This window comes from Haliotis rufescens, unplaced genomic scaffold (genome assembly GCF_023055435.1).
Source record: "Haliotis rufescens isolate VD_foot unplaced genomic scaffold, xgHalRufe1.0.p SCAF_11, whole genome shotgun sequence".
In the NCBI taxonomy this organism is placed as follows: Eukaryota; Metazoa; Mollusca; class Gastropoda; order Lepetellida; family Haliotidae; genus Haliotis; species Haliotis rufescens.
Window position 1 is genome coordinate 27,547,502 of NW_025963791.1, and position 25,167 is coordinate 27,572,668.

The 25,167-nt window shown below is 41.1% G+C and overlaps 1 protein-coding gene across 2 annotated transcripts in view; it reads left to right on the top strand.

The window, feature by feature from the left end:
* LOC124149334 (WD repeat and FYVE domain-containing protein 3-like) overlaps nt 1-25,167 on the top strand; it is a 93,204-nt gene that overhangs the window by 38,416 nt on the left and 29,621 nt on the right. The window contains exons 21-44 of one of the 2 annotated variants that reach the window (XM_048392485.1): nt 87-481; nt 1,435-1,656; nt 2,570-2,751; nt 3,430-3,658; nt 4,310-4,449; nt 4,830-4,941; nt 5,441-5,631; nt 6,465-6,617; nt 7,519-7,592; nt 11,060-11,221; nt 12,791-12,927; nt 14,313-14,421; nt 15,197-15,414; nt 15,943-16,157; nt 17,230-17,373; nt 17,834-18,107; nt 18,517-18,638; nt 18,967-19,168; nt 19,673-19,744; nt 20,165-20,390; nt 20,766-20,973; nt 22,152-22,237; nt 22,468-22,573; nt 24,986-25,087. In XM_048392485.1, the coding sequence (XP_048248442.1) occupies nt 87-481; nt 1,435-1,656; nt 2,570-2,751; nt 3,430-3,658; nt 4,310-4,449; nt 4,830-4,941; nt 5,441-5,631; nt 6,465-6,617; nt 7,519-7,592; nt 11,060-11,221; nt 12,791-12,927; nt 14,313-14,421; nt 15,197-15,414; nt 15,943-16,157; nt 17,230-17,373; nt 17,834-18,107; nt 18,517-18,638; nt 18,967-19,168; nt 19,673-19,744; nt 20,165-20,390; nt 20,766-20,973; nt 22,152-22,237; nt 22,468-22,573; nt 24,986-25,087 (4,081 nt within the window). The remainder of the gene's footprint in view (nt 1-86; nt 482-1,434; nt 1,657-2,569; nt 2,752-3,429; nt 3,659-4,309; nt 4,450-4,829; nt 4,942-5,440; nt 5,632-6,464; nt 6,618-7,518; nt 7,593-11,059; nt 11,222-12,790; nt 12,928-14,312; nt 14,422-15,196; nt 15,415-15,942; nt 16,158-17,229; nt 17,374-17,833; nt 18,108-18,516; nt 18,639-18,966; nt 19,169-19,672; nt 19,745-20,164; nt 20,391-20,765; nt 20,974-22,151; nt 22,238-22,467; nt 22,574-24,985; nt 25,088-25,167) is intronic. The other variant, XM_046520849.2, reaches the window with a different exon arrangement.

Consider the following 25,167-nt stretch of genomic DNA (forward strand, 5'->3'; position numbering starts at 1 on the left):
CTTTGGCTTTCCCTAAATGACATGCAGTGATGTAATTGATAAACTGTCCACAGCTCACTCCCTGATATATATGTGATCTACTGCAGAGACTTCATGAGGTTGGGCTCCCCTCTCAGCTGCCGAGCAGTTGAAGACACGGCCCAGCTGGACACATGTGCCTGGCATGATGCTGAGATAGTGTCCCACTCTGTCAACATGGAGGACAAGAAAGCCACCGTGGAGATTGAGAAGAAACTCAAGTCTGCTGGTCAGACTGTCCCTCTCACTCGAGTCAAGTGTCTGGTTTCCATGACAACACCCAGAGATGCCAGGATGCATGGGGCGACGGTGACTCCTGCCTTCGTAGAGTTTGACATGAATGCGGAAGGGTTTGCCTGCCTGTACCTGCCCAGCATCGCCCCCCAAGGCCCACCCACACCCTCCGTTGTAGGGGGAGTGGTCGGCACCTCGGAGCCCGTTGTCATAGGCGGAGTGGGCGCAGGTAATTAAAGGATCATGCACATGTGACAACTTCTTTGATAGGCAGTTTGTGTTGTGCTGATACTGTATCCTCTGTCCAAGGTGCTGCATTGCTCTGTGCACAGTTGGGTCCCACAGTCTCACCAGGATCTGCTGATCCTTGGTCTGTCAGCGTTATATATTTTTAGCCTGTACTCAAAGTGGAAAACAATCCTGGTAAGAATTGTCTTCGGCACCCATGCTTGTTGTAAGAGGCGACTAACAGGATCTGGTGTTTAGGCTCGCTGACTTGGTTGATGCATGTCATTGTATCACCAATTGTGTGGATCGATGCTCCTGATGTCAATCACTGGATTGTCTGGTCCAGACTCGATAATGTACAGACTGCTGTCACATAGCTGGAATATAGCTGAGTGCAGTGTTCAAGAACAAAACAAAGTTGTAAACACTGCATCACTTGGGGCATTCATCCCACATTAAGCTGACATGCTGTGATAGTGAGTAACAGCGTTATTCCAACTTGCTCATTCACTTTTAACCATTCTGGCAGTAAAGAGTAAATGCTGACTTGTTCGCATGTCATTGTCTATTATGGTGCATGTATTTCTTCAGTACCAATTGATCACTCTTCTTTCATTCAGTGATTTACTCTTTGATAAATGTTTGAATTTCAAATTATTTAAGGAAATGTGTAAATTTAAATACTTTCTAGTTAAATGATCTCATTAATTAGTTTCTGCTTCTTTCAGGAATAATTTTATAACAAGCAAAATGTTAAAAGACATCAGGAAAATAACTTGTGTATGTTTATCAGTGACTTAATTTCAGTTATTGATGCCTTTTAGAAGTGCATCTCTTTTCGATTGAATAAGAAACAGACACGCCTTCTCCAAAATCTTCTCTTCATAGTTTGGATGTGCTGATTTGTATGGAAATGATGTCGTTGCTATGATCGTGTCTAATCTATGTGTCCAGGTGAGCGAGTGTTCCCTCCCCAGTCCGGCCTGACCTACTCCACGTGGTTCTGTGTGGACAAGTTCAGCACCGTGGCCCAGGACGCCCACCCTGTCCGCCTCCTCACCGTAGTCCGCAACCTGCAGGGGCGGGACGAGAATCTCATTTGCCTGAGCGTCACGCTAGCATCCCGGGACAGAGCTCTTATAGTTGCCACACAGGAAACTTACATGCCTAACTCTGGTTGGTTTTTGCATCTTTACTTTTAAACCCAAAATTGACCTTGAACAGGTCCTAACACTCTATTGCTTGTCACTTCTGGTTACAATAGGTCCCCAGCACTCTGGGTTAGAATAGGTCCCTAGCAATCTGGGTTAAAGTAGGTCCCCAGCACTCTGGGTTAGAATAGGCCCCCAGCACTCTGGGTTAGGATAGGTCCCCAGCACTCTGGGTTAGAATAGGCCCCCAGCACTGTTGCTTGTCACTCCATGGGGACCTGGGTTAGAATAGGTCCCCAGCACTGTTGCTTATCACGCAATGGGGACATGGGTTAGAATAGGTCCCCAGCACTCTGGGTTAGAATAGGCCCCCAGCACTCTGGGTTAGGATAGGTCCCCAGCACTCTGGGTTAGAATAGGTCCCCAGCACTCTGGGTTAGAATAGGCCCCCAGCACTCTGGGTTAGGATAGGTCCCCAGCACTCTGGGTTAGAATAGGTCCCCAGGACACTATTGCTTGTCACTCCACGGGGACCTTGGTTAGAATGGGTACCCAGCACTCTGGGTTAGAATAGGTCCCCAGCACTATTGCTTGTCACTCCATGGGGACCTGGGGTAGAATAGGTACCCAGCACTCTGGGTAAGAAAAGGTCCACAGCACTCTATTCGCCCCATGGGACTGAATAGAGTAGGTCCTCAGCACTCTATTGCTGGCACCCCATGGGTGTAGACCCACGTCTCCTACTCCACTCATATGGCATTACATTCTGTCAACTTGATTAGAACAAACAAGAAAATCAAGTCTGTACTCATCTACTGACTAGGAGTTTTCGCACAAATTTTTGTAAACCAAGAAAAAAAAGTCTGCCCTTATTCCTGAGAGCCACTGACTACTTATGACTGGCTGTTTGGGTGACAACAGTGTTGTTGTGGTTTCAGTGAGTGGGTGTGAGCAGGAACAGGAGCCCACCCTGAATGACAACACTGTGAGGTTCTGGTGCCCCGAGCTCACACAGGAAGGACAGTGGCACCACCTGGTGTTGATCTTCCACCGAGCTGGCATCATGAAGAACAGCAGCGTCAGCCTCTTTGTGGATGGAGAACATGTACAGACTCAGAAGGTGGGTCAGGAACACAGCTTGGGACCATTAGACTTTCTTACATTGATGTTGTAACTGGAACATAATGGAATTAATACACTTTTTGATTTATGCATATCATTGAGGATTTGACTTTGAGTCTGTGCGTGGTCTGGTGGTAGAGTGTCCGCCCAGAGAGAGGAAGGTATAGGGGTTTGCCACCAAAAGACGTTAAGACATGGTACTTGTGTTACCCTGCCAGGCGCTCGGCATTAAGGGGCTAAAACAAGGACTGGTCGGCTCAGAGTCAGTATACTGTGTCTGAGTGGGATATTCATGTTAAACTGTTATGGTATCTCAGTGGGCCAGCACTATAAAATCGGCATTAGTCTGAACTAGAACAAGCAGCCACTTACATGTGCATGCACGTCGCTGTATAAGTGCAACAATCTTGGACGCGACGTAAAACCCCATTTCACGTCAGCTTTGAGTCTGTGATTCTTGGCTGCATCGCTACATATTGGCGATTTAGTGTCTTTAACATTCATTAACATTCATTAACAGTCATTAAAAGTCTCCCGTTGCACTACAGTTAGAGCATGCAGAAGAGACAAAACATTCCAGCAGTCTTCCTTGAGCAGTTTTACCTTCACGCTGCTGTTGATGTGTTCCTTACTTATGCTGCAAACAGTCCATGCTGTAATGTCTGATTTCCTACAGCTTCATTACATCTCCCCCAACCTGGGAGGAGGGGGAACTGCCAGCCCAACAGCCTTCACCTCCGTGTTCGCCTACATCGGAACTCCCCCACAGCTGAGACGGAACTCCCGCCTGACCTTCAGACAGGGACCATGCCACCTCCTCGAGGACATTGTGTCATCGTCTACCATTCAGAACATCTACAACCTCGGTCCAACATACATTGGCAGCTTTCAGGCTCCTGTTCTCGGTATGCTAGTCACAGTATTCAAAAGTTTGTTATTGGTTGATTTGAGAATGACAAGCCAAACAGTTTTGGGGGAAGTGGTCATACATGGTTTGGTAGTATAGAACTGCAGTTAAGAATGCTGTTGATTTACAAATAATACAATTTAATCGTAAAAGACTTTTCAGTTGTTGACTTCATCTTCATTGTCAGCATGTGCCTTCCTCTTTAACATGGCTTTTCAAAGCTTTGTACAAACTTTAGATATGAGTGAATGTGGAATAATCTGAATATATCTATGTGGAGGGCTTCTCAATGGGTGGAGGGTTGGTCCGGTAGCCTAGTGGTTAAAGCGTTTGCTCTTCACGTCAAAGACCCAGGCTCAATTTCTGATATGGGTACAATGTTTGAAGCCCATTTCTGGTGTCCCCTGTCATGATATTGCTGGAATATTGCTAAAAGGGACGTAAGACCATACTCACTCACTCACTCACTCACTCACTCACTCACTCACTCACTCACTCACATTGGGTCGTAGTAGGGTATGCATTAATTCGCATATGACATTGCTAGATCAAGTTGGTAGGATATTGGAATCCAGAAAATATTTTTAATTTACATGTTTCTGTCAATATTAGGAACTGTGTTCAGGGAAGTGTATTCTTACTGTTTCAGAAGATGGAGAAGTTTCTGGACCATTCATAGCTGAAGAGAAGGTGATGTTTGAAGTTCACGCTCATGCCATGTCACAAATGACCATCGCGAAGATCAGGAAAGTCTACAACAAAGTAGACAGCAAGTCCATTGCTAAACAGGTATGCAGCAATCCGTTTCTTTACATTGTTTGCTAGGTTTTACAGGTTCCCATTAGGTACGTGACTTTGACAGTTTCCTGCTAGCTACATGACATTTATAGTCTCCCGTACCAGATAATAACTGTTCATAACATGTACGTACAGTTCTACTTAAACAGGCACCGAATGACCTTGCAAGTCTGGACCTTGCTAGTCTGGAAACCCTGACATTGGACAATTGCTGCTGAGAATATTTAGATACAAAGGGACGTTACTCATTACCCATAATTCTTTTGTCTGGAAATGTGTTAATACGGACAATTTCTCTAGGAATTGCACTGTCTGGATTAACAGAGTCTCATTGTCTCATCAGATACTTAAGAAGTGTTTTTTTGTTCCAGCTTGCTATGTCAGCCCATGAAAACGCAACACCAATCAGGATCCTCCACAATGCATCTGGACACCTGGCGGGACCAGCTCGCAGTTTAGGGGCCATCCTCATGGGCTATCTTGGTAGGATATGTAAACACAGGATACTATGGGTTCCATGCTTTGCTGCAAGGCACAACCCATTGATATCAGTCTCTGTTATCCAGTAATGTCATTAACCTTATTGAAGTAACCTTGGGATTCTGGGTTTAAATTGTCCCCAGCAACCTATGCTGGTTGTAAGAGGAGACGTGATGGATTGGGTGGTCAGGCGTTAACATCTTATAGTTTCTAAGAAACTGACCATTTGATATTTCTTTTGTAACAGAATATATTTTGGTTATTGTTTCAGCGGTTCAAGAGATTATGTTTTGTCTCTGTTCAGGGGAGCCCACCCTGAAGGCAAACTATTTTGTTTGCTGTTTTTTCAGATACAAATTATTTGTTGAAAAAAGCACCCCTCATTGTTATGAAATGGTTGGCTCCTTAGGGTAAAATGATTCACTCACTAGCTCACTAGTTATACACAGTGTATTTAACTCTCAAAGATGGTGATTTTGATGAAGGCACTTCAATTTTGTAGGTGTCCGCACGTTCTGTCCTCGTCCTGTTGCCAAAATGTTGGACAATGTTGGAGGCACCTCAGCCCTGCTGGGCCTGATCGCCATGGCAACTGATGTTGAGGGCCTGTATGCTGCGGTGAAGGCGCTGGTGTGCGTGGTCCGGAGCAACAAGTCGGCCATGTGGGACATGGACAGGATCCGAGGCTATCAGGTAGTGAAGGCGTTTCTCTTTGTATACAAGGGAAATACTTAGAGGAATAAGTTGGATAAGGCAAGCGATGTGGACAGACACCCAGCCGTACCGTGCTTCATGGTACACAACAGTGTCAGGCAAGAAGTGTAGGACATATCTTCCTGGATATGAAAGCTGTGACTGAAGCAATGAGAGGATTCTAGAAATATTTAAACTATGAGATATTAACAGAAATTTGAACAGGCTGAGAGTTTCTTATTTTTTCTATCTGTGGTATAGGACTTTATATTGATCAGTTAGGTATGAGCTGTTACATAGAGCCTGATGAAATAGGTAGGACTTCTCAAGCCATTATAGTCATGTGAAAAAATTGAGTGTTCTTTAATTTGTTTTGAGTAGTATATATACCAAAAGATATGTACCGACAATTCATTCATTGAATGAGCGAGTGAGTATGGTTTTACTCCGCTTTTAGCAATATTCCAGCATATCACGGCTGGGCACACCAGAAATGGGCTTCACACATTGTACCTATGTCGGGAATCGAACTTGGGTCTTCGGTGTGACGAGCGAACACTTTAACCACTAGACTACCCTGCTCCTCATTCATTTAGAAATTTGTTACTGGTAATCTGGAGTATTTTTCAGTGTTTTGGAAGTACAGGGTTTCACTGTATTTTGAAATACTCTATGTGTGGCTGACAAAAGTTTCAGATGCATTTGAAACACTGGTGAAATATATGGATTGATGTGATGACATATTTCAAAGAGAAGCCGCTATAAAATTCTGTCCTGTTTGTAATAAGCATGTATGTCGTCTGGAATGATCAGCCTGCGTACTTGCACTGTAGATGCTGGCCATGCTGTACAAGAAGAAGCGTCACCTCCTCAACAGCCACATCCTACATCTCACCTTCTCATTGGTGGGTACTGTTGACAGTGGAAGAGAGAGCTCCGCCATACCCAACCAGACGTCGTTTGAAGACTTGCTCTGCGATCTCGAGGTCAGTAAATACTGTGTGAGAACAACTGCAGAAATATCTTAGGCTAAAGAAAATAATAGTCTTGGTTCTCAGGCACTGCCCACATCATCATAAAGTTCATTGCACGTATCGTTTTTGTTTCCATTTTCATTTTTTTTATGCATTGTGTTTAAGTATTAGGATTTTTTTATTTTTTTGAAAATGGAAATAAAAACAAAATGTGCAGCAGACTTTGTGATGATGCGGGTGGCGCCTGAGAACCAAGACTATTATTGTTTTTAGCCTTAGTATGGTTGAAACTGAATTAGATTTTGGTAGAGTGGAAATAAAAGATGTAAAACTAAACTGAGATAGTTTTAGTTCTCATACTCTGCATACAGCATTATTTTTCTGTCATCATACCTGAAAAATGACTTTTTTCTGACAAATTGTTTTGTACTAATTTAGTTATTTCTGCTAAATCCAATGTGAAAAGTGGTCATATCATTGATATCAGGTAGACACGAGCTAACTAAGAGATGTATTTATTGTTGAGTGACAACTTAATCCTTTGAAAATTACCCGGACAAAACAGGTAGGTACAGCGTGTTCTGAATGTATTTGAAAACTGGGGGTCATCTAGACTGACTGCATTATTTATTGAGAGTCATGAGCATCATGTAGAGATTCAAGCATGAGTTTTTAGACAACAAGCTATTCATAGGAAACAAGAAAACAAGTCATATGAGCATTCTGTTGATCGAAACATGTTGTAATGAATGAAGAAACAATTTAAGATACAAATCCATCAATGTTTTTGTAAAAAAAACAGCACCAAGTTATATGAATATATTGTGTCAAATAAAGCTTATTGCGAAAGTATGAGTAATGTGAATATACTTAGGATTCCTGCGTCATGGGAAACCCTGTGTCTGTGTTGCAGGTGTGGCACGAAGCTCCAGGGGATCTACAGAGATCTCTCTTTGAGCACTTCTTTGAGCTGTTAACAGAATCTAGGTAAGACAAAGTCATATAAAGTCTTTGAAAGGCATTTAGAAGTGATACACAAAAGGAAGAGAAATTATTGATGTCAACTTCTTTATTATGAGGAACACAACGTTTCAGAGTATTTACTTACTCCTTCATCTGGTGAATAAAATGACAAAGTCATAGTTTCATTCTTCGACCAGACTTTTTAAAAAGATTTATGGTTTACGTCATAGGATGCCATTTTGCATTCAAGTGTTTACACATGAATCAAGACCGCATTGATAATTTGACATTGGAGCGTTCATGTTGGAATTTTGACATGAAAATGTTTGTGTTGATATATAGAGTGTTTGTGTTGATATATTGAGTGTTTGTGTTGATGTTTTGAGTGTTTGTGTTGATATATTGAGTGTTTGTGTTGATATATTGAGTGTTTGTGTTCGTGTCGATGTATTGAGTGTTTGTGTCGATGTATTGAGTGTTAGTGTTGATGTATTGAGTGTTTGTGTTGATGTATTGAGTATTTGTGTTGATATATTGAGTATTTGTGTTGATATATTGAGTGTTTGTGTTGATATATTGAGTGTTTGTGTTGATGTTTTGAGTGTTTGTGTTGATATATTGAGTGTTTGTGTTGATATATTGAGTGTTTGTGTTCGTGTCGATGTATTGAGTGTTTGTGTCGATGTATTGAGTGTTAGTGTTGATGTATTGAGTGTTTGTGTTGATGCATTGAGTGTTTGTGTCGATGTATTGAGTGTTCGTGTTGATGTATTGAGTATTTGTGTTGATATATTGAGTGTTTGTGTTGATGTATTGAGTATTTGTGTTGATATATTGAGTGTTTGTGTTGATGTATTGAGTATTTGTGTTGATATATTGAGTGTTTGTGTTGATTATTGTGTTTGTGTCGATGTATTGAGTGTTTGTGTTGATGTATTGAGTATTTGTGTTGATATATTGAGTGTTTGTGTTGATTATTGTGTTTGTGTTGATATATTGAGTGTTTGTGTTGATTATTGTGTTTGTGTCGATGTATTGAGTGTTCATGTTGATGCATTGAGTGTTTGTGTTGATATTTTGGGTGTTTGTGTTGATATATTGAGTGTTTGTGTTCGTGTTGATGTATTGAGTGTTTGTGTCGATGTATTGAGTGTTTGTGTTGATGTATTGAGTGTTTGTGTCGATGTATTGAGTGTTTGTGTTGATGTATTGAGTGTTTGTGTTGATGTATTGAGTATTTGTGTCGATGTATTGAGTGTTTGTGTCGATGTATTGAGTGTTTGTGTTGATGTATTGAGTATTTGTGTTGATATATTGAGTGTTTGTGTTGATTATTGTGTTTGTGTTGATATATTGAGTGTTTGTGTTGATATATTGAGTGTTTGTATTCGTGTCGATGTATTGAGTGTTCGTGTCGATGTATTGAGTGTTTGTGTTGATGTATTGAGTATTTGTGTTGATATATTGAGTGTTTGTGTTGATATTTTGGGTGTTTGTGTTGATATATTGAGTGTTTGTATTCGTGTCGATGTATTGAGTGTTCGTGTCGATGTATTGAGTGTTTGTGTTGATGTATTGAGTATTTGTGTTGATATATTGAGTGTTTGTGTTGATTATTGTGTTTGTGTTGATATATTGAGTGTTTGTGTTGATTATTGTGTTTGTGTCGATGTATTGAGTGTTCATGTTGATGCATTGAGTGTTTGTGTTGATATATTGAGTGTTTGTGTTGATATTTTGGGTGTTTGTGTTGATATATTGAGTGTTTGTATTCGTGTCGATGTATTGAGTGTTCGTGTCGATGTATTGAGTGTTTGTGTTGATGTATTGAGTATTTGTGTTGATATATTGAGTGTTTGTGTTGATTATTGTGTTTGTGTTGATATATTGAGTGTTTGTGTTGATTATTGTGTTTGTGTCGATGTATTGAGTGTTCATGTTGATGCATTGAGTGTTTGTGTTGATATATTGAGTGTTTGTGTTGATATTTTGGGTGTTTGTGTTGATATATTGAGTGTTTGTATTCGTGTCGATGTATTGAGTGTTCGTGTCGATGTATTGAGTGTTTGTGTTGATGTATTGAGTATTTGTGTTGATTATTGTGTTTGTGTCGATGTAATGAGTGTTAGTGTTGATATATTAAGTGTTTGTGTTGATGTATTGAGTGTTCGTGTTGATGTATTGAGGGTTCGTGTTGATGAATTGAGTGTTCGTGTTGATGTATTGAGTGTTTGTATTGAGATATTGAGTGTTTGTGTTGATATACTGTGTGTTCGTGTTGATGTATTGAGTGTTTGTGTCGATGTATTGAGTGTTTGTGTCGATGTATTGAGTGTTCATGTTGATGCATTGAGTGTTTGTGTTGATATATTGAGTGTTCGTGTTGATGTATTGAGGGTTCGTGTTGATGAATTGAGTGTTCGTGTTGATGTATTGAGTGTTTGTATTGAGATATTGAGTGTTTGTGTTGATATACTGTGTGTTCGTGTTGATGTATTGAGTGTTTGTGTCGATGTATTGAGTGTTTGTGTCGATGTATTGAGTGTTCATGTTGATGCATTGAGTGTTTGTGTTGATATATTGAGTGTTCGTGTTGATGTATTGAGTGTTTGTGTTGATGTATTGAGTATTTGTGTTGATATATTGAGTGTTTGTGTTGATTATTGTGTTTGTGTCGATGTAATGAGTGTTAGTGTTGATATATTAAGTGTTTGTGTTGATGTATTGAGTGTTCGTGTTGAGATATTGAGTGTTTGTGTTGATGTATTGAGTGTTCGTGTTGATATATTAAGTGTTTGTGTTGATGTATTGAGTGTTTGTGTTGATATACTGTGTGTTCGTGTCGATGTATTGAGTGTTTGTGTCGATGTATTGAGTGTTCGTGTTGAGATATTGAGTGTTTGTGTTGAAGTATTGATACATTGAGTGTTTGTGTTGATATATTGTGTGATCATGTCAATGTATTGAGTGTTTGTGTTGATATATTGAGTGTTTGTGTTGATTATTGTGTTTGTGTCGATGTAATGAGTGTTAGTGTTGATATATTAAGTGTTTGTGTTGATGTATTGAGTGTTCGTGTTGATGTATTGAGGGTTCGTGTTGATGAATTGAGTGTTCGTGTTGATGTATTGAGTGTTTGTATTGAGATATTGAGTGTTTGTGTTGATATACTGTGTGTTCGTGTCGATGTATTGAGTGTTTGTGTCGATGTATTGAGTGTTCGTGTTGAGATATTGAGTGTTTGTGTTGATGTATTGAGTGTTCGTGTTGATATATTAAGTGTTTGTGTTGATGTATTGAGTGTTTGTGTTGATATACTGTGTGTTCGTGTCGATGTATTGAGTGTTTGTGTCGATGTATTGAGTGTTCGTGTTGAGATATTGAGTGTTTGTGTTGAAGTATTGATACATTGAGTGTTTGTGTTGATATATTGTGTGATCATGTCAATGTATTGAGTGTTTGTGTTGATATATTGTGTGTTTGTGTTGCAGTGATCAGAAGGTGAACCATGGCATGATGCGTCAGATCGGTCTGGTTGAGCGACTGCTGCATGTCATGCATGACGTCCGCCTTTCCCAGCTGACCATCCAGACTGTGTCCTCCGTCCTCCATGAGCTCCTGCAGGGGCCACCAGACATCCCTGCCCTACTCAGGTTAGACAGTCAACACTACTCTTGACTCTAGAGGCGGTGACTTGAAGGGGTGGGGCATGGGTGGCGAAAGAAATGATTTTCCTTCAACATAATGTTTTTGAATTGGTGTTCTTAATACTATGTAAGCATTGTCGTATCATCAAACTTATGCAAATCAAATTTTTTAATTTTTTTATTGTGAACAGAACATAATTTGAATCCTAAATAAACAATGTCTACATTTCAAACAAGGTAATAATTTTGCAATTTGTAAACTTATCCTATTCATACTATGCATTTCTTTTTCATCTTCTTTTGATCCTTATGTGGAAACTTGCTGAAACAAAGTTTCCAGCTTCTAAAAACATTTCGCCTAAACACATCCCAGCATCACCATGGTCACCACCCAAACACCCACTGTAATCATGTGCGTTGTGACCTTACACGACTTCCTCCAGGACGTTAACTGCCAGGTTCTGATAAACCTCCCAGTAACACTACATCAGCATCTCCAGTGGTGACTAGTGAAGTCGAATGTCTGCGCCAGGGTCTCTTTGTGGCTGTTCAACACGACCCAACACTTTTTTGTCGATGCCTCGACCATGGGCTTGGGTGCTCACCTCCATGATCTACAGATGGCAGAGCGCTTGCCTGTTGATAGAAAGAGACTCTGCATCTGCAACCTGGAACTCAAGGCAGTCATTCTGGCTGAATACCACTGGGCAGAGATCCTGAGTGCATCACAAATCATGATCCAGTCGGACAATCTATCAGTTGTCTGGTATATCAACCAAATGGTCTCCACCAAGTCCCGGATCCACAATGTCATAGACCAACCATCACCAACAGAATGTACTCTGTATCCTGTACATACTATGGTTATTGTTATTCGGGTTCCCAGACTGAGTACCCAGTAGAGGGTGAAGTGACTTACCTGTAGAGACTCCAGTCTTCAACATCGAAGTCTCCACAAGGCTCGTCCGTTTGTGCGCATGCTGTCATAGTATTGGTTTGAAGATCCTCTTGTGGATGTTGTGGATCGTTAATCTCCTCTTCTTAGTAATTCTTCAATCCTGCGGGCATGATTGATAGCTTTGACGAAGCATTAAAAGAGGTCCCGAGCTGGCTCACCCTATTGTCTGTAGGAGATATCGATGTGGTCTCTCTTGTACAACTGATTGCCTGGAGACCACTTCCGGATTGGTTATAAGTCGTGGCTGAATAGATCCCTATTCAAAGCCACACGGTCGTTCGTGTAATGATGTCCTACATGAAAACACATGACACGTGTTATACCCGATTTCATGATGTTATGTCCAACAAGCGTAAAGGGGTCATGTTATGATGTTTTCAGGCACTCACGAGTTTCTGTCTTTTATGACACTAGGCAGAAGCTGGAAAATATGTTTAAGCCCTTTTCCACATAAGGATGGAAAGAAAAGTTGCATGATAAGAAAATTTAGTTTTTGGTTAAAGTTTTTGAATCCTGACTAAACAATTTCATCTTTTCAAACTACGGAATAATTTTAGTTCTCAACAAATGCATTTTATTTAAATGCTGCCAGTACTAATGAACATTATGTGTTGCAGATTTGGTCAGTTTGTTGTATCGACCATTCCATCAGCTAGTGTGAATGAGAAGCTGATCAGTCTTCAGGTGAATGGTACTGGAGTGTCCAACAGTGATGAGGACGTGTCTCCTTCAGCCACACAGCAGGAAGTTACAGGTACTGCATGCAAGACAAGCTGTAGCAGGGGTCAGGATGCAGTACAAAGTTACAGCATCAAGTAACATGCTTGTCATCATTGTAGACAATACTGTAACAGGGAGCAGTGATTAAAGCTACAATTCCTTTTCTCAAAAGGGGATGGGTGGCCCAATGGTCTAAGGTGCTGCAATTTGCTGAGCAGAGTTGCGTCCCTTGGGCATGCCACCAACCCATGATTATGGGTTTGAATCCCTGTTCGCCCCGATTATGTGTCTTGGTTTGTCAGCACAATACCAATGCTCGTGGGTTTTGCCAAAGTGGCAAAAGTCTTAAACATGCATCACTTCGGGTTTTCCACCCACATTAAGCTGACATGCCATGATATAAGTGGAATACTGTTCAAAGCAGCGTTAACTCTCTCAATGCGGGACAATGTTCAAAGACAAGTGTCTCACATTGTTCATTTGCTGTGTGTTTGCTCAAAACTGTGTACATTTATTCTTACTAAATACACTGCCCTAATGGTAGGCAAGAAATCCCTTTTGGTACTTCTCCATTAATATGATGGAACAGAGAGCCTGTTAGAACTCGAAATGTTTCCTTTTTTCCAGCTCGATCTTTCCCAGGCAGGATTACAGACCTATTCCCCCAATTGACCCAAATGACCAATTAAATACTTTATACTTGATTTCATATCTTAAAATGACAGGTTGTGTGCAGTTACCCTCAAGAAATCTAAAATGTGCTATACTGTTCCTGATAACCTCAGAAACTGTTCAATATCATTACTCTTTAATGCATAGGAAAGAAAATAAAGTTGGTAAGTACAGTCAAACACCATTGTGTCGAAGTGAAAGGGACCTACGTAAAAACTTCAAGTTATCAGAGGTTCGTCACAACCGTAAATAATGACTAAAGAAGGAATATGCAGGGACCAAGATTTTCTTCGAGACAAACGTAAGTGCGACACATCAAAGTTCGACACAACAGTGTTTGACTGTTTATTGGCTTTAACCTCAGGAGACAAGTGGACATGTTTCATGGCACATGGAGGGGGCACGGGTGGCCCAGTCGTCTAAGGCGCCGTGGTTCGCTGTGCAGAGTTGCGTCCCTTGGGCACGCCAGAAACCTATGATTGTGGGTTTGAATCCCGATTCGCCCCGAATTATGTTTCTAGGTTTGTCAGCACCATACCCGTGTTCGTGGGTTTCACCGAAGTGGTGAACGTATAAGACCTGCATCACTTCGGGCTTTCCTCCGACATTAAGCTGACACGCCCCAATATAACTGGAATACTGTTAAAAGCGGCGTTAAATCAAACTCACTCACTCACTCATTCATGGCACTTGGGCAGCAAGTAATGAAAGTTTCTTCTTTTTAACACTGTCGTTCCTTGTTTCCAGCTGAGAGTAGCAAGGTCAACCAGATCCACACCATCAAGCTGAGGAACATCCTCCTGGAGGTGGTCCTGAAGCTCATCATTCCACGAGGAGCCAACAAAGTGGACCAATCGTGAGTCCCTATCGTAACATGATGTACTGAGGTTATCCCTGACGGGATTCCTTGTTTGAATCACCCAGCAACCTGTCTGGTCATCAGAGGTTATCAGACTCCGTGCTTTGGTTGGTTGCATATCATTGTATCATGATTTAGTTATTGTTGATCATTATATCAATCACAGGTTTGTCTGGTCCTGAGTTGATTATTTGCAGGCTATTTTCATATAGCTGGAATATTGCTGAGGGTGACATTGAAAAGCAAATAAACACAAACAAGGATTCTTTTGAACTTGAAATGGCAATGTTTATTGAAATAAAAATATTTTTTATCAAATGTTAGTACTGGTATTCAGTGCTCACCTTGCAAGAGAAAATGATACATATTTCAATGTGCAGGACTTCTGATTGGCAGCATCTGAAGCCAGATGGAGGTATGCTTCATAGTCAAATGTTCTGACTGTGAAGGCCCATTTCATTAATGTATTCTTTAGGTCTTCAGAAACCCCTGCTTGCCGTAAAAGGCGACTATGCTTGTCATAAGAGGCGACTAACAGTATCGGGTGGTCATGCTTGCTGACTTGGTTGATGCATGTCATCGATCCCAATTGCGTGGATCGATGCTTATGATATCAATCACTGGATTGTCTGGTCCAGGCTCGGTTACTTACAGACTGCCGTCATATAGCTGGAATATTAAACGGCGTTAAACAACAAACAAACGAACAAAACAAAATAAAATTAATGTATTCAGACTTTTTGTTATCCCCTTTCTCCATTGTTGTTACCAGTACGTGTGAGGAGATTCAGAAGGTGCTGGGTTTTGATTGGTTGCTGCTGTTCCTGAAGCCTCACCTTCACCAGTCCACCGTAGTACTGGCTCTGCGACTACTCCTCACCATGTTCCGCAACCCCAACAACATCAACCGCTTCCGCGAGGGCAGCTTCGGTGGAGGCTGGTTGGGCGACACAGAGCATGTGATCAAGAACCAGATGGCCACCATGTTGGGTATGTTGTTGGCTGGAAATGTTTAAGACTTATGAGAAATTATTCTCCAAGTTAAGTATATATAGAGAAGTATCCTTACTTGTGTCTTCAAGTTATTATGGACCGCCTCCGTGGTCTAGTGGTAGAACGTCCGCCCGGAGAGCGGAAGGTCCAGGGTTCGATCCCCAGCCGCGTCATACCAAGACGTTAAAAGATGGTACTTGTTGTTACCCTGTCTGGCGCTCGGCATTAAGGGGCTAAAACAAGGACTGTGTCTGAGTGGGGTATTCATGTTAAACTGCGGCATGGTATCTCAGTGAGCTAGCACTATAAATCGGCATCAGTTCGGACTAGTACAAGCAGCCACACAAACACACACACGTACATGCACGTCGCTATAGAGGTGCAATAATCTTGGACGCGACGTTAAACCCCATTTCACCTCACCTCACCTCAAGTTATTATGATATTGTATTGACTACTATTTAGGCTAATTGGTGAAAATCTAATAGTTATTTCTTTGTTGCCTAATAACCATTTTTTGTTTAGGTTTCAATCTAGGAACTGCCTCTAAAGGCCATGAACGGGAAGTGAACTCTGAGGTGTGTCATGTGCCAGGGTTTCTGGCCCTGCAGTGGTTGTTGCCGCGGCACACGGACGTGTCGGCACTCTACTTCCTGCTCATGGCACTCATGCTGGGCCAGCACATGAAGGACTTGCCAGCTGACGTTCAGGTAGACGCCCAAGCCAGGTCACATGGGAGGGTATATTTCTCTAATTAACTTCTCCGTGTCGTCACACTAGACTCATCGTGTTTGGTTGACACACTGGTAGATGTGCAGTGATGGCAGTACTTCTATGGAATTCCGTCCAAATTGGTCACATGGCCTTGAGTTGTGACTTATTCGGGTATTTTTTGCCATCTCTGCATATAGTGGTTTGTATGTTTAGAGAGTAGAATTTCTTTCATTGATTGGTGAAAGTATTTTTTTTTTTTTTGCAGTTTAGATTTTGTGCACTGTATTCCACGAGTTTAATATGTTCACATGATTTTATTGAAATGATAGAAATACCTTTTTTATTTACCACAACTTAAATAGAAGTATTTGAATATTTTTTTTATTTATATTTTTTGTGTGTGATGTTCAGACAAGCCCCTTTGTTATTTGTAATGGTGCAGATTGGAGATAGTTTCTTGTGACCACATAGCAACAACAGACGTATGTGTCCCGTGTCTTGGTGTCAGTAGCCGTAGTTTTAAAGATTATTTTCACAAGATTATTGTGAAAATGTAAAATTAACTTCTGAATATTTTATGTAACTATTCAGTATATTTTCATATTAATATCAGAAATGATGATCTATTTATCTTTCTTAATAAAATTTAGATACTAGAATTGAATTGAGGTTTGCAGATACTATTGTCATGTAGGTCGTTGACAGTCATTGAAAAGTTGGTGACAATGATCAATCTGAATTGGATTTTATGAATGTTTCATAGTTGGTTGGTTGGTTTGTTGGTTTGTTGTTTAACGCCGCACTCAGCAATATTTCAGCTATATGACGGCGGTCTGTAAATAAGTCTGGACCAGACAATCCAGGTATTAATACCATGAGCATCGATTCATGCAATTGGGACCGATGACATGTATAAACCAAGTCAGCGAGCCTGACCACCCGATCCCGTTAGTCGCCTTTTACGACAAGCATAGTCACCTGTTTATGGCAAGCGTCACCTGTTTATGGCAAGCATGGGTTGCTGAAGACCTATTCTACCCCGGATCTTCACTGAATATATGATAGAGTAGTCCAACATGGAACTAATGTTATTTGCAGCTGAACCTGGATGCTGTGTGGACTGTGATATTCGGGGTGCCAGCCAGCAAGCCTGTAGTTCTGTTGGCCAGGGAGAAGGTGGACCTTGTGCCTGATGCTGCCTTTGTCATCCTGTCCATGATCAGAGCCATGCTCAACTTGACGGTCAGTATATGATGTCATCTGTCACATAGCTGAGTGCAGATTTAGAGAATCTCACCCGAGTGTGTTTTGATATCAAATATATCAACACGAGTTGATAAAAGTGGAAAAAGTCTGACGCTTGCCGAGGATTTTTGCCACTTTTATCAACTCGTGTTTATATATTTGATATCAAAAGACACGAGGGTGAGATTTTATTTATCATCCAACATCATTCTTCCAAGTTTTTCAGTTTGCAGACAGTAATTAGCAGTGTAGATATCGCTTGATCTCATCCAAGCGATATCTCCTGTGGGAGCCAGTTTTGGATGATAATAAATATTTCAGACCTTTTGTGTCTGGAGTAGTATTTTCTGGACAGAGTTTAGCTCTTTTCTTGACTGCAGTTGCCTTTCCAAATTGATCATTACGAAACATTAGCCTGAGGTATGATTAATATCAGCTCTTCACATCTTGTCCCCAGCCTGGAGAAGAGAACAACACCAGCGCCAACAACTCGTGGCTGCAGGACTTCCCCGTGACGCTGATGCAGTTCCTGTTGTTCCTGTACCACAACCAGGCCGACTTCCTGACGCTGTGCACGATGCCGGACTTCATCTCGGGGCTAGCTGCCACACTGTTCCCCTTCCAGCCAATGGACCTGGACAGTGACCTCACATCTCCCCAGGAGGAGTTCAAACCATTCCCTGATGCGGAGCCTGTTGTGTTGGTCAAGACTCCAGAGAAAAGTAATGGAAGTAAGTGGGATTCAGATACTGTCTGGAACATGTCACATTGTTTGATTAGACTAGTGAAGAACTAACGCTTCCATTATAATATGAAGGTCAATCTTTGTGTTCAGCACTGTGATGAAGCTGCAAGACTGATAAGGTGTTAAACTCTTATTGCGTATTATACACTCTGAAAATATATCGTTCTACTAATGTCAGATGTGAGGATTAAGAATAGGTCCCTGGTACCTGATCATGATTGTGATTGGGTGGTTACAATGTGTGACCTGGCTGGTTGTGTGTCTTCGTATCCCACACCTAGTGAATAATGTACAAGCTTGCTCTGCAGATTCCAAACTTTATTTATCAAATTGTTCTGATGAATTCCTCTGTTTCTATGTAAAGATCACAGTTCTTACCCTGTTTCCTATTCCAGGCGTCCTGACCAATCACTCCGCTAGAAAGTTTATCATTGACTTCCTCCGCACCATCGTCATCGACAGCTTCTCACAGCCTCCAACTTCCAAGTCCAATGCTGCAATAGACCTGCTTCTTGATGTAAGTGTTGTTGGAATAGGAAGCTGCCACAAGGCCCAAAATAAGTGTTTTTTTTCCAGTGTTTTTTCATCGTCCGTGACAAAACAACATATATAGAAGATATTACATGGTTGTTCATGTCATACTATGTTTACGACACGAGTGTCTAAGTTTCGTTATTTCCAGAACGAGAGTGATGGACAACCGACATGTGTTTTCAGATTTGCTGGTACTATTGAGTTTCTCTACTCAATAACATCCACAAATTTGAAAACATAATATTTACGTCTTAATGGAGTACACTGGATAGTTGAATGTGTGTTGACCGTGTTGCATGGATCCCCTCCAGGCCTCCCCCGAACACGCAAGTCGAGCCCAGCAGAAGGAGTTCCAGACAGAACTGTTGACGACCCTGATGGGGCACCTGCTGGCTGCTGATGTGCTCCTTGGGGAGCAGGCTGCACTGCCCATCGGCACAGGCAACAGCTACAACAACATGGCTGCCAACGTCTTCTACTTCGCTAGCAGGGTTGTAGACAAACTATGGCAAGGTATACAGATGTTCATAGTGTAATTATTCATTCATGCAGAAACAGATGTTCTTTATGTTATCATAGCCGTTTCTTATATAAACATATATATTAAAGTACAATGCTAAGTGTAATGATGGCCTCAAGAGATACATAATTTTACTTTATTTTATACCCTCGTGAGGGAGGATTCGAGTTCTGAAGAGGTCCCTAGAACCCCAAACTTGTAAGAGCTGATTAAAATAAAGATTGTGTGGTCAGAATGTTTGACCTTGCTGACTGTGTGTCACCATACCTCAATGGATCGTTGCTCATACTATCAACCACTGGGCTGCTTGTTCCAGTCTTGATTGTTTACAGGCTGGTGTGTTAAAGCTGGAATATTGCTGACTGCAGCATAAATCAACATTCGCATTGCTTGATTTGACATTTGAGTAAAGTTTACATCATTTCTTTTACTCTGTTTCCTTTAATGAACTGTTCATTTAATTAACTGCTATGAAAGAAGTAAATCTATTTTTGCAGGTGTATTCACAAGAGTTTCCAAAGAGGTGTATGATTTTGTTAGCAAACTGATACAACAAGCCAAAAGAAAATGTAAGTATTTGATCAAAGATCAGAAATGTTTTTTTTCTATTTAGTTTCCACATATGTTGTAAATCCAATTTGATAATAAAGAAACACTGTCAAAACTGTACCAAATTTGGGATTGTTCATTTAAAAAGATGTAAAGTGTACAATGATCATAGGCAATATATGTTCTTGTTCAGAGTTGTGTCCCTTAGTTGTGCCTGGATCCACTGTCATGAGTTTGAATCCTGCATTTCCCCATTCTGTCTGTCAGTACACCTGCCTGGTTGGCAGCACCATTCTTGTGTCAAGGGTTTTGAAAACTTATGACCTATGACCTATGACCTAACATGAAGCTGGCACAGATTAATATAACTGAAATACTCTTCGAATCGTTTGCACACTCACCTTACTCATTCACTAATCAATCCTTCATGTACCTTGCAGCATCTGGCGTGTCCCTGGACAGCATCTACAAGTGTCTGAACAGGACCATCCTGTTCCAGCTGTCGCGGCCTATAGACAGCGTGGCCAGCCAGGCAGGGGTGCTGGAGGCCCTCCACAGACTCACCAACTCCCGCAGCATGGTGTTTGGGCCTGGCAACTATGATCAGGAGTTCCTTGGCTGTCTCTGCTACTGCTTGCTGCAGCTTACAGAGGACCCAGAGTCAAGGTAACAATCATTGAGGACTTCTTGCATAGCAGAGTTGCAGATTCTACTGTGGCCACACCTTTTTGATTTTAGTTTTAAAACATTTTTTTTAATACCGGATTAGCTTCTGTAATCCAGAATAAAAATATGTTTGTGGAACTTAGTCTTTTTTTTCGGGGGGGGGGGGCGGACATACTTTTACAGGATCCTGTAGATGTATTTACATGTGTTTTATTGATATGATACACTGAATTAGTAGTCCAAACATTATTACTTCATCACATGTGTTATTTAGTCTTCGCAGATGAAACATATGGCATTGAAAGAATAAAAAAAAGTTGAAATCCTCAAGTCATCTAGGTCTTCATTTTCATGCTGACTTGTATTATTGAACAGCGGAGCAAACCTGAGTGAGTCTAAGCCAAGACAAACAACATGGCACGTGGACCCTGACGCTGTAGACGCTGACCCCAACAGCCAGACTCCCCCGGCAGAGAAGCCCCGGCAGACGGCTCCCACCAACTCCGTACTGAAGGAAGGCATGCATCTGGTGGCTACTGCTGCCAAGAGGGTGTGGGATGAACTCTACGTCTGCAAGAAGCCTGTGAGTACAGACCGCCTCCGTGGTCTTGTGGTAGAGCGTCCGCCCGGAGAGCGGAAGGTCCAGGGTTCGATCCCGGGCCGCGTCATACAAAAAGACGTTAAAAGATTGTACTTGTTGTTGCCCTGTCTGGCGCTCGGCATTAAGGGGCTAAAACAAGGACTGGTCGGCTCGGAGTCAGTATACTGTGTCTGAGTGGGGTATTCATGTTAAACTGCGGCATGGTATCTCAGTGAGCTAGCACTATAAATCGGCATCAGTCCGGACTAGTACAAGCAGCCACACACACACATACACGTGCATGCACGTCGCTATATAAGTGCAATAATCTTGGACGCGACGTTAAACCCAATTTCACCTCACCTTCACCTCACCTGTGAGTACAACATTTCAGATTCCAGGGTAGAAAAAGTCCACAGCTATACATATTTGAAACTATGATGAGGATTGGTTGATCGAAATATGTGACCTGGGTTCCACAAGGCGTTCATAGCATTACAACGTATTGTAACTTTAAGTTTATATCATAGGCTTACGAATGACGTTGTGCTACAAACACTTTGTGGATCGGGGGATCTGGTTGATTGTGATTGTATGGCGCTGATCACTGCTCATGCTGTCAACCACTGGTTTGCCTGAGCCAAATTCAATTATTTTCACACTGCAGATATATAGCTAGAATATTGCTGACTGCACCATCAAACTTAATTTACCTATTACCCCTTGCTTTTGTATGAGTGTCTAGTGGATAGTGTCTGCCAAGATAGCAGGTCGGTGGTTTTATCACTAGCCATGTCATTCCGAAAGACGTTTAAAGATTGTACTTGTTACCCTGTCTGGCGCTCGGGATTAAGTGGCTCAAACAAGAACTGGTCGGCTTGGAGTCTGTATACTGTGTCCGAGTGGGGTATTCATGTTAAACTGCGGCATGGTATCAGTGGGCAAGCACTATAAAACAGGCATAAGTCCAGACAAGTACAAGCATGCCCTAATCTTGAACGTGATGTTAAGCCCATTTCACCTCTCCACCTTGCTTTTGTACATTGGTGATATTTAAGTAGAAAGATTTTTGATTGTGTCCTCTTTATGTGAAACGTAGTAGTAACACATGTAATTATGTATTGATTTATTATGAGAAGCATGCATCAATTTGACACAATTATTTTTTCATGTTCAAACAGGCTCTAGAGGAGATTTTCCGAACCCAATTGAATAACATTGACAGTTCCACCAAGAACATCTCCAGTCCGGATCTCAACACTGTCAGGTTAGTGTAAGATAACACTTTGTTATCTAGAATTAAATTTGGGTTGCATCAGCACAAGGTCTCAGCTTATTGATAAACACATACAAATAAATAGGAACATCACATATGTAAATATCATTAAATGTGGCGCCAGCAAATATATGCTCAACAGTTAGGTATCCCTCAATTTTTTATTTATCATTTGTAGTTGTTTGTGACATGACAGATGATGAAGTTTTACAAATGTGTAGATTGCTGATACAAGAAGCAGCTTCCAAGATCTGGGTGAACTACGCTGAGAATGAGCGCAAGTCTGTCCTGATGCACACCGACAGAATACAGACACAGATACAGTCGGTGAGTCGACAGCTGGACAGTCTCGGCTACTGGGTAGAAACAATATTCATTGATTATTGCTTATCATCCTTGGGGCGGTCGGGTAGCCTAGTCGTTAAAGCGTTCGCTTGTCACGCCGAAGACCCGGGTTCGATTCCCGACATGGGTACAATGTGTGAAGCCCATTTCTGGCGACCCCCGCCATGATATTGCTGGAATATTGCTAAAAGCGGCGTAAAACGATACTCACTCACTATCATCCTCAAAGCAATGTTGTCAGCTGAGATGATAGTAACTGCCATACTTTTACATAGACTTAGTCATAGCACTAAGGTCACGTTGTGGAATGGGGCTCAGAGCTCCATAAATATGCTGGCAAAATAGACAAATGCTTGTAACGTTGGCTGCAATAATGGTAACTTGTTATTTCTACTTACCGGTCTTTTTTGAAGTGCATTCTGCTGAAAATGTCTAATCATAATAAATGCAGTTTGAACAGTGACAAGTATAGATCAGGTATCGGTCAAATGTAACCTGTCACTCATTGGGCGGGTGGTGTTCAACATTAGCTGGTAGATTTTGTCTATGAACATCAAACCCTGTCATTGGACCATACAATCACTTGTATTCCCCTGGGTAGTTACTATCTCACCTAACCTTTGTGTTTATTAAGTCTTTGAAAGGCGGGGCGGTCGGGTAGCCTAGTGGTTAAAGCATTCACTCGTCATGCCGAAGACCCGGGTTCGATTCCCGACATGGGTATTATGTGTGAAGCCCATTTCTGGTGTCCCCCGCCGTGATATGGCTGGAATATTGCTAAAAGCGGCATAAAACCATACTCACTCACTCAATTTAAAAGGAATTTAGAAGCAATACACATAAGGAAGCGAATGTATGGATATTAACGTCTTAATTATGAGGAACAACGTTTTGGAGTATATGCTTACCTCTTCATCGGGTGAATAAAGGCATAAGCATATAGATCGAAACGTTGTGTTCCACATAATAAAGAAGTTGACATCCATAAATTCCTTCCTTTTGTGTTTATTGTAGGTGGTGTTTTGACAGGAATTAATGCGTGGCAACATTTATCACCTAGTGGGTGATAATTGTTTGTCATCACAACATGTTTTCTTTCCTCGGGAGTTACTATCCAAACAAAGCAACTATTTGTTTGTTGAAATAGTATGCTCCCGTGACTACAAAATTGCTGTTGTGATGACAAACAATTAGCACCCACTAGGTGTTGAGTGATGCTATGTTTTATTTGTTTAATTAGTAACACTCATCTCAAGTTTGTGAATAATGTGCACCCTGTTATGTATTCAAGATACTTATTCTTCATCTGTTCTTGAATGCAGTAGAACACTATTATTTTGTTAAGGCATCTGAGAGTTTGTAGCTTGTTAGTTGTCACTTTAGCTTTCTTTTTAACAGGTGCATATCTTTTTGTCTGATCTTGTTTGCGTAATTATGTCTTTCCCCCTTCCCAAAGGGAGGAGACATGTTGTGTTTGGCTCGGTGCCTGTTGGTGTTGGTATCGGCGTTCCCATCTTATTCAGAGCCATAACTTGAAAGCCGTTCATCAAAGTCTTTCAACGAAACTTTGAAAGCCGTTCATCAAAGTCTTTCAACGAAACTTGCCACGTGCATTGCTCTTCAGCTTAACTGGTGCCTATTGGTACTTTAAATTTGTCAAAAATGTGTATATTTTTGTATGTTTCCATGGAAACAATTTTGACTTTGTCTCAAACGAGGGTAAGTTTCATTTCTGGGCCGTAACGTGAAAGCCATTCAATATATTTCAACAAAATTTAGGATGTGCATTGCTTATCATCTTCACTGGTGCCTTTTGATATTTTGAAAATTGTTTTAAAGTTTATTTTGTCATGTTTTCATGGAAACAATTTGGAGTTAAACTCAAACAACGCTAGGCTTCATATCAGAGCCATAACTCTCAAACCAATGAATATTTTTGCATGAAACTATACATGTGCAATGACTACATGCTCAACTATTTCCTTTTCATATTTTTTAGTTATGATTTCTTAATTTGATGTGTTTTCATGGTATCAATTTGGATTAAGTCTCAAACAAGTAGCATTTGTTTCCCGCCAAAATTCTACAGCTAATGAAATTTCTTCATTAAACCATTATCTTTCTGGGCTATTGTTTGCTATTATTGTTTTTCAGATTTGTAAACACATTTACAGTAACAACTTATATTAGAAACTAATGTATTAAAAAAACAAGGGGGGAGTAAAAACACATTCTTGTGCCTTCGGGCCTACTAGGCTGTGCCAGTGTTAGATGCTAATACAGATAGTTATTATATATAATTATTCCTGAGTCCACTATTACATCCACATGGAGGGAGTACAGGGGAGCATAGATAAAGAAACATGTTTCAGTCTAGGAATTGTTTGTTAACAGAAACTACAAAGAGTAGGGAGTGGCGTCCTTCGTCTAGCATCGCGCCGCACAAAGAGAGAGCTGCCCCTCAAGTCATCCCCAGCATCCAATGTACACATTCATGTAAGTACTGACATCAATGTACATGTTCATTTTGCCAACACTGCAATTTATTGGCTCTTGGTAAAGCCTGGATCCATCCC